Genomic DNA, 10,441 nt, shown 5'->3' on the forward strand with positions numbered 1-10,441 from the left:
TGGGTATACCATTTATAAAAATTCAGTATATGTTCTGAGAGGTATATTGAAAAATAATAAATGGAAACTTATTTAAAAAAAATCCACCTCACTTGGTAGCGTGGTTTTATATCCACCACTATACATCATCCCTCATGTCTGGCAGCAAGATAAATACTGAGGAATGTGAATACTGGTCGGGGATTCCCTAACATGAAGTATTAATAAACAAGGTAACGTGTCAACTGGACGGAATTTTGTTCACCCTTGAGGGAATGGAATACTCATTCATACCTCCATGGGAATACTTGTGGACGTCCTCTTCTGTGTGTGTGTGTTCGCGGCATTATACAAATCTATCTATAACATACTCTAGTGAAGTCAATCATCCCGCAGCGTTCTGGTACATCAGTGCCCTAAATCACCAAAGTATGGAAAAGTATCTTACAAGTGTCAGATCGTAATGTGAATGGATGAGAAGCTATATATATGTTCTACTACTACTTGAAGTATTTGTAGATGTGGATTTACATCCTCGTAAGTTCTGTTAACAATATCAATAGGTACTTTTCTAATGGTAGGTAACCCCTTAAATTATTTGAAATAGAAACGCGAGGGTTTTTTTTTTTTTCTTTTCAATTTTGAGTTCCACACTCGAGTGTACTAATGGTAGGTAACCCCTTAAATTATTTGAAATAGAAACGCGAGGGTTTTTTTTTTTTTTTTTTTTTTTTTTTTTTTTTTTTTTTCTTTTTTCTTTTCAATTTTGAGTTCCAAACTCGAGTGTATAGTTACTTCGTAGAATTAGTGTATAGTTACTTCTCTTATTAGAGCAATTTATAATACAACTTGGACCTTTTTATGGGTGACAAAATGTTGCTCAAGTTTGAACTACGATTAGGTAAAGACCACGTGACTGCATAATACATGACCATACATGGCTCTTGACATTCCACAGCCATCGCGCCGCGCCGTAACACTCAAAACATTTCGGGAAACCATCTGGCCAAGTTCTAAATTTAGCTCACCCCGAGTTCACAAATAGAACGTGTGTTTTGAAACAAATAGTTGAAATGCATTGGGAACATGGTTCTATTTCTATGTAGGTAGGTAGTACACTCATTGGAATGTTTTGTGACTGACCCAATGCATTTCATATTCATTTCGTTTGTATCTACAGATTCTCTTTCCTCCCAAGTCGGCTATGGTTGTCCTCTATTTTTTTTTTTTTTTTTTTTTTTTTTTTTTTTTTTTGGTTTTTTAGGGGGGGGAATTAAACTTTTTTTTCTCTCTAGGTTTGATAGGAGGGGAACTGTAACTGCTAAGGCCTTATCGTCCCGAAATCAAAGAGAGAAGGAAGATGAAACAGGAGAAAACCAGCTGTTCCGAGAACGAATATTATCCGTTCAGGATAAAATCCGCCCCGGGCGGTAATCGAACCCGCGACCTACCGCTTACAAGGCAGACGCGCTACAAACTAGACTACTAGGCTGGTCCTCTAAATTAAATAATAGGCAATAGTGTTTATTTATACTGCTCAAATAGGACTAAAGAATCCCTATAACCCAGCAGTAAGGTGTAAGGTATTGTGTGTGTCAGCTCCCATGGCGTAGTGGTCATTGCTCTCGCCTTGCACGCGGGAGACCCGGGTTCGATTCCCGGCGGGGTCAAGAAATTTGTATCATCCAAATGATTGATTCCGTGACTGGCTAGCTGTTGCGGGGCCCACTCAGCCTCGTGAGGAAAATGAGTAGCTATAACATATATAAATGCGCATAGCGACTGGTGCCAGCATGGTAGGTAAACATTGGATTTTAGAATTATTGAGATATTGGGAAAATCCTACAATGCTGCAGTGAGCACCAAAGTTGTGCCATAATAACACAAAGAAACTGCATTTACATTTTTTTTTTTTTTTTTACATTTACATTATTCATTATTGTAGGTAGTCAAATTATTTATCAAACAATGTTGAGGATAAAATTCCATACAATCATGTTTTTGGGTTTTCCCTCTGACCGTTCTACATCGCGCACATCAGGTTCATGAACCTGACACCTCAGAGAGTCAGGAAGATTGGAAGAAACAGTTCAAAGCTCGTAATCTCAAAGCTGTCTAAGGCACGTAGACATATACACTGTGTCCATAAAGTCCGAATGAAAACAAGTTGAAAGTCGACATATATTATATTAAGTATTTCTCTCATAGAGGGTAAACACCAAAAATAATTAAAGTTAAAGCATATTCAGATCGAAATTCGAATTATTGAATAATTTAAGTGTGATTTCAAATTTTGGAACCGAGGCTAGTCATTTCAGAAATGTGAAATCTCGATTTAGAGTTCAAATTTTGAGCCGAATCATTAAAGTGTCCTATTCCAACTACAAATCACTTTTCAGAATGCTTTAATTATTAATTACCTACCTACTTATTTTTGGTGCTTCTCCTATCAGAAAAATAATTATGGCAACTTTAATCTTTGAAAAATTCGTAGCTTCCCACCCACCCTCTGTTAAGAGATAATATTGACCTCAAACTTGTAGTGAAGGACAAGGTCTTTTATTTGGTGTAATAAAATTGGGCGTCCTCATTTGAGATTTCAAAGTTGTCATCCCTGGGGTCGAGTGGGGCCCTCTCAAACTTCGGGTAGGTACCTCCCATAATTCTTTTATTAAACTTTCAGGTTGAACAGTAAGAAAGTTAGAAGGATGGCCTGGGACTTTAGGAACACAGTGTACATACAAATATATATTATGTGTGTAGCTATATTGGGATTTTGCTAACCCACGGGAAGTCCCCAAAATACATTATTAACCCATTGCTGCGTCCACCCTACACATAAGTAAAATACCAAGAGTTAAACAGTCAAATATGCGCGAACGACCTACTGTCCGTAGAATTAAAGCGATTTAAAAGGAAAAAAAAAAAAAAACAGTCCAATAAATATCGAGATCACCATTCGACGCCTTCCCTGGGGTAAAACATCTTATCTCCGCCATGTGTGGCGGGAAAAGCTTCAGGCTGCGGTCTCTTAGGCCGGGGTTAATCTCAGATTGAACTCAATACCTACCAAGATAATCAATCCGCTTTATTAAACCTGGCAGACGGTCTGACCGTGCGTGGTAGGCCTGGGCATTAATAAGAATGTCTCTCACACCAGATTGCCTTATCTGAAGTGTGGAATGCTGGAAAGAAGTTGAAGAAAAGATGGTCAGACACCATGGAATCTTTCAACAGCAGTAGGTATGTATATTAATTAGGTAAACCGGACAAGGTGGCAAATCGCATAGAAAACAAAGCTACGAGAAGAATACAGAAGCACAAAAATAACTGATAATAGGTACACCTATTATATACATGGAAATTTCTCAAAGGTACGATGGTGCAAACTTTACCGAGAGGGAAGAAAAAGGAGACATCTCCCAAGCATACTTGAGTCAACCTTAACCCTGCAACCTCCAGAAAGAACTTCGCAAAAGTTATATGTCGTAATATTGCAGAAGAAAACCCTATTACTATTAATTATAATTATTATTATTGTTGTTGTGAAGATGACCTCACCTCTCGCGTTAGATTACTAGTACTACTCATAGAAATAGCCAATCATTCAATATTTTCCGCACTCTATTACCTATTACGTCATGATCATGCATGACTACAAAAATAAACTGTTAAAGTCTTACCGTTCCGAAAACGAAGAGATGAGGAAGACAGGATAGGAGAAAGCCAGCTGTTCCGAGATCCGAAAACGAATCTTATCTGTTTAGGATAAAATTCGCCCCGGGCGGAAATTGCACCTCTGCGACTTAGCACTTACAAGGCAGACGCGCTACCAACCAAGCAAACTAGGCGCGCATCATATCGCAAAATGTAAAGTGTTAAATAATTGTTTGTAGAATACCTAGTCAGAGTTAGGATAAACCATGCACTAGAACCTATAAGTATTAGTTCTGAATATTTCCCACAACCATCATCATTATCAGTCCCAACTATGAAGTTCATTTTTTACTTTCTATTACTACAGTATAGCGAGCTATACTAGTATTGAAAGTATTGCAATCGGCCCAAATTTTCAAAATCGGAACCATTTCCCGATCCCCTGAATCCAAAAAAGTGGTTTTTAGCCCATGGTCTGTACGTGCGTGCGTGCGTATGTACGTACTACAGGTTTAAATGGGAAAAGGTGGAAGGTATACAAAATATCTCAAGAACAAGAACGGTTTGTCGTAAAGCGATGAAATTTGGTATGATATCCCGGTACCTATGGTCCAAGGACGCGACTGTAACAATTTGGTAAAAATCGGACAGTCACTCATCTAGATATCACAACCAAAGTCAATGTTTCTTCGGAGTTACTCCAAAATTGTTGGAGTTTTCGTAAAAATAAAAAAAAACCGTACCTACATAGGTATCTCTATAATTTTTGCAAAGAATTTTTTGGCAATATTGAAATTCGCGAATAAGTTTTCGCGAAAATCGCGAACTTGGTACCAACTTTGGAATTTCAAATGAGAACCCCCATTTTTTGTTGCATATTATTATTCTACGTAAAATTTCATGGACTATTCATTCATATTTTTGCAATTCGCGGTTTCGCGAATTCCGCGAAATATCGCGAACATTGAACTAACTGAAATGTGCCTGTGTCCTGTTTGACATAGGTATCATTTCACAATGTTTTTCCTTCATAAATCATGTGGTAATGTGTCACACGGTGCATTTCAATCACTTTGTCGATTCGCGAACTTGGCAAATTTCGCAAATTCGCGAAAAATGGTCTTAATCCAAAATCTGATGTTATCACATGATTTATGAAGGAAAAACATTGTGAAATGAGATCCGGAGCAATTTGAGTGGGTCATACATTGGTGGACACCCTGTATATAGTTTATATGATTCCTTATGACACGAGGAGCATTTTAAGATAGAAAATTTCCGACCAAAAATCCGCCGCCGTAGGCGGCTCTGAAACTAGACTTGGAAATTTTTCAAAAAAAAGTTCAATTATTGAACATATACGGTCTAAACCTAAACATTACCTAAAGCCTATAGCCAACCTAGTTAAGTTGGAGGGTAGCGCGTCTGCCTTGTAAGTGCTAAGTCGCGGGTTTGATTCCTGCCAGGGGCGAATTTTATCCTAAACAGATATATAATGTTCTTTCTCCTATCCTGTCTCCTTTCGTTTTCGAGACGATAAAACCTTAGCAGTTACAGTTATTCCCTCTATCAAACATCCTGATGGTTATTTCTGGATCTACACAACATGACCATCAGTGGAACAGTAGGTATGCACTATATTGAAGAGGTGTTTGGTAGAATTTTAAACCTGATTGATATTTATGTAGGTATGAGCTTAGGTTGAGGGGGTTCTCCTTAGTCCTTACCGGTAGGTACGTATGTAACGTGTGTCAGTATCAGTAACCAATGTTCACTTTCCCCAATTCTTTTAAACTTTACCCTGGTTTGGGGAATGCCGAATGCCGCATGGGTATTCACATTCTCTCCTCATGCAGTCCAAACCAGATGAAATTCAACAACACAGACGTACCTCTACCTCTGACTAGGTTCAACACTATTTTCACGAGTTCTGAGTTTAGTTCTCTAGAATCTATACACTTTGCTTGTGCTGGAATTACATCTATGTACTTTATCATCGTTTATCTCGAAACAATTTTCTTTTTTACGTTCTATTTCACTTTTTTTTTCAGTATTTATTTTATGAAAGTAATAAATTTATACTTTTCGCGCAAATAAAAACGTCTTTTGACTTTCCGTATAATGCTCTAAAGAACACTCGTATATTAGTCAATATTTACCATTACCTACATATTATCCGACAGGGAAAACAAGTACCTAGTGCTGTAGGTACATCTACTATGTGCATGAGCTACCATCAGAAATCCACTTCTTCACATTTTCTCTGACTAAGGTAAGCTTTTTGTTTCCATGGTAATGCCAACCTCTCACTCTCAGACCATCAGACATTTTCCGCCATGTTCCAATGGTCGTGAGTGGCTGGCCTTTAATTCTGATAAACCTCTTTCTACATGTCAGTATCAGTATAGGTATACCTAATTAGATATATGGTAGAAATGGTGGATGTATAATTGTATATCGAGATAAACTTTATACTCCTTTACTGTGGGCCGGACTCCGAAAATTTGGACCATTCCCACGCGCCCTCAATAAAATCCGCGGGCTACGGGATAGACATGCCTAATTAAATTTGTATTGATTGGGTTTAACTATGCCTATAAGATACTACAACATTCGAAACATCATAGAAATTAGTTTGAGTTGAAATGTTTTTAAATTGCGAGAACCCTTGAACCAATCAAACACCGCGAAAGAATATTCCATGTTTGGCATCTTTCATGAATTGGGTAAAATAATAATATGTAGGTATTGTAGGTACATCAGGGCTAGGCAGGACCGTATCCAGGGGGGGGGGATTGGATGCTTGATATTTTCAGAGTCTAGCACTCTAGCCCACAGTAATAGCTCAGCCCCCCCCCCCCCTAAATATTAATATCTACTTTTACGTACGCCATTTCTTCCCTGTTTCAGCGATCCCTTGAGATTTGCTCGCTCCCAAAAGATACCTAATAGGTACAATTCAAGATGCCAGAGATTTGTCCTCATGAAACATGGTGGAAAAATACGCTGGTGAAAATTCAAACTGAAACCAAGATGAGTGAAATGTTGAACTTGTTTAGGCACATGAGGTAGGTACCTGACTGTGCTAATGAAACTCCTCACGGGGTTTACAGTCTCACATTGGAAATCCCCTGAACACTACGTACAATATACATACATTGTTTCAGTGCAATAGTCCTAAATTATAATGGACGCGGCACAAAAGGGATCAGGAAAGAGACCTTAGGTACATAGATCGAGTGGTAAATATATTATAAAGACCCTGTCATCGGGGTTAAATGTGTTTGTTACGAGGGAAGGAGACATCTACCCTACCTTAATTCTATATGGATAATAATTACGACATAATTCTTCCTAAAAACCAATCTAATAAATAAATAGCTAAAGCTAATAGGTGTCTACGGTATTTCCTAGGACCTATATAGAATATCTATAGGTTTAATACCGACTTTCACACTATGTTGTTATCACTAATAAAACGAAATAAACACTTAAACGATAATATCATAGTGACAGATATTATAAATGCTTTTGCTGACACAATGATCGTCAAATTCGTTCACAAGCTATTAGTATAGTCCACATGTATAGTTATCGATGCGCTTTGGATCAGTGTAGTATTATTAATTTAATATATTATCTAATCGTATAGAGTAAAGCGGTTATGATAGGAAGAAAGTCCTAAGTTACTATGCATATCGTTAAAATTAATAAGTTCCACCTAAAAAGATCTAAAACTGGAGACACTTAATATCTGTTTCGTTGCTAGGTATGAAGTATTGTAACTATGATTTTTGTTTTTTGTTAAGATACATTGTATAAAGTCTATAATGTCTTGCACCTATACGACGTATATAAAGTAACATTCTGTTAAATATCTAAAAACGAAACTTACCTAGTACCTACTTTTTGTTATTATTATTACTAATAGTAAAGTAATTTATTAACGTAGGGTAGGTACCTATTGAAAAGTTATAGATACAACCTACCTACTACCTATCTAAGTTAGAAATGCACCTAATATAGGTGCAAGCCAACAATGGATTCTCGTATGGTGTATTGTAATTGTAGGTAACTATGTACCTACCTAATGTGTGTTTAATATTCAGTATTATATTCTTCTGATTTGATTTTTCGATTTTACCTTTCGTGGTAAATGATTTCGAAAATCAAGACTAAGAGCCCGTTCTCCCTTTATTCCCAATATAACGTTTAAGTCACCCTTAAAATAACGACTGAAGTGTTATCTAAAAACTTTCTCGCTTTGAGTTTCATAGGGTAGTCGCGACAAAATTTCACAAGATCAGAGCTCATTTGAGTGAGAAAATTGTGAAAAAAATCCCCCCAAAAACCAGTTTTTTTGGCTCTATGTCTCTGGACTAAAAATTTGACCATCAACTTCCGTGTTCTTCTGGTAAAAAAGACCTTTAATATGATATAGAGTAGGTCGACCAGTTTGGATAAGTCCTTCATGGGACAGACTGACAGCAGACCAGACAGACGACACCCGAAGCGAATAAAATATCCGTCCTTACACCTAGGTACCTTTTTATTACTATTGTAATAATAAAGGAAGGACCGACTAAAAACGTGTAAGGCCGCCTTAGCAGAATATAGAGAGCGCATGGGCAGTACACCGTACACCAACAAAGTAGCTCCGTCGTTGATAGTTTTGACTCGCTTCTCATTCATTCCCAGTATCCCAGTTCTTTGATTTCTTTTGAGTTGTGCGGAATTGCGGATCCATGAATGAATTTTTTACTTTCTATTTTTTCATCGTTTTGTGTTTTGTGAGTGGATTATTGGAGTGGAATAGTTCGGTTTTTTAAATCAATCAAATTGTCAAGTTTCATGATCTTTTTGTACAATTAATAGTGTGTTGGGTAAATAATTAAAAATTGAAAGTAGGTCAGAGATTAATTTCTCTTCTACAAGTCACCTACTACCTACTGAAGTGTCTGAAGTTACAACATAACTGGGAATCCCCGGATGTGGAATCCGTTTTATTTTTAAGTTTTAACCTTCTTGCTTCTAATCTACTAAAAATCACTAGGTAATTCAGTGATCAATAATATTGAAACTTGTATCTATGAACAATAATGTTCACTTAAATCCAATCAGTGATTAGCAATAGACTAAAGGAGAGGTTACCAAGTACCTAATAGTTACCTTGAGTTTTTAACTGTGACAGTTTTCTTTAGAGGAATGAGGAAAATTTAAATACTTACCTAACTTCTTAGTTAAAACATGGAAGGGAAAAGTTCAAAACATCAACAGCTTGGTGATTTATCTGGTTACAATTTAAATCCAAGATATTCTAGAATGAATTCTACAAAGTCAGAAATCAGTGAAAAAGAAATGACGGACTCTGGGCGAATAGATTCTGGATTCATTTCAAATTCCAACTTGGATTCTGATCACATTTCAACAAGTAGTTTACTATCAGATGACAACTTAAATCCAATGATAGATTTACCACATGAATCAGAATCAGACAAACCTACTCTAGCCCAGCAACATTCTCATTTTGACAGTGGTGTTGATGTTGATATTAGTGAACAGTTTTCCGAGTTAAATTTAAAGTCTAGCTCAGCTGATATTCCCACAGTATTATCCTCAGATCACAGAGTACAAGAAATTAATGAAGAGGACAAATATTGGATGATATGTTATACTCAAGACGATGAGGGTGACACGTAAGTGACAACTTGTACATCTACCTATCTGCTTAAAGTGCTTAACCTAATTAGAAAAGATGACCTTTTGGTCTGATGTTCATTTAATGTGAAAGTACCTACTTAATAAAATTAGGTTCTTGTAATAGACTTTTAAATAAAAGAATACACTTGCTGGAGTGTTCTAAATGTAGTATTTACCTACTAATGGTTGACCTGTCCTTTGTACAGGACCACCACACACACACATCAGCCCACCACACACGCACCCACCCATCACACACACACTCATAACACACACACACCAAACACATCCATCACACACACACACACACACACACACACACACACACATTCATCACACACACCACACACCCATCCATCACACACACACACCACACAATACCAATACACACACCACACACCCATCATGCACACCCATCACACACACCCATCACACACACATGGTCATGCTATGCACTCCCTGACATGTCCCACAGTGAAGCATAATAGGCATAACTTTAAACCGCCGCCATTTTGAATCAGTATGGAATGTGACAATTTTAAGTAGGTAGTCTATGTCACCCAGAGTACTTTTCTTAACAACCACAAAAAATTTCATCAGAATCAGTCAAGCCATTTTCTCGTGAAAAGAGGACAACCAAAGGTATATTTAGCATAACATACAGGACATACATACTTACAGACAGACAGACAGACAGACAGACAGACAGAAATTTTTGAATGAAATGGAAATTTTGAAATTTTTGAATGTGATTTTTGGAATCAAGCTGGGTCCGTCGCTCCGGGAATTTTTTAGCCCATAGTTTATTTGATCGTGATGAAAGAAAATCAGTACCTATGTACCTACCTAATTTGTTTAATATTCAGTTTATTATTATTCTTGATTTGATTTTTCAATTTTACTTTCAGGTATCGACTTTTATCAGATGGCGAAATCGCCATTTGATTAAAATAAAGTTTTATCTATTAAAGAGTAAAAAGTCATAATACAATGAAAAGCCAAGAGTTTTTCTTTCAACTTGAACTTCAACATGGGATTTTTCAAAAAAAAAAAAAAAAAAAAAAAAAAAAAAAAAAAAAAAAAAAAAAAAAAAAAAAAAAAAAAC

At 36.7% G+C, this 10,441-nt stretch overlaps 1 protein-coding gene across 1 annotated transcript in view; it reads left to right on the top strand.

Annotated features, from left to right (window-relative positions):
• The first annotated feature begins 8,334 nt into the window (after positions 1–8,334).
• LOC103524536 (NF-kappa-B inhibitor cactus) overlaps positions 8,335–10,441 on the top strand; it is a 15,787-nt gene continuing 13,680 nt past the window's right edge. Inside the window, exon 1 of the mRNA XM_008489561.3 lies at positions 8,335–9,332. Within this exon, the coding sequence (XP_008487783.1) occupies positions 8,884–9,332 (449 nt within the window). The 5' untranslated portion in view covers positions 8,335–8,883. The remainder of the gene's footprint in view (positions 9,333–10,441) is intronic.

Source organism: Diaphorina citri, unplaced genomic scaffold, assembly GCF_000475195.1.
Source record: "Diaphorina citri unplaced genomic scaffold, Diaci psyllid genome assembly version 1.1 scaffold103, whole genome shotgun sequence".
Taxonomy (NCBI): domain Eukaryota; kingdom Metazoa; phylum Arthropoda; class Insecta; order Hemiptera; family Psyllidae; genus Diaphorina; species Diaphorina citri.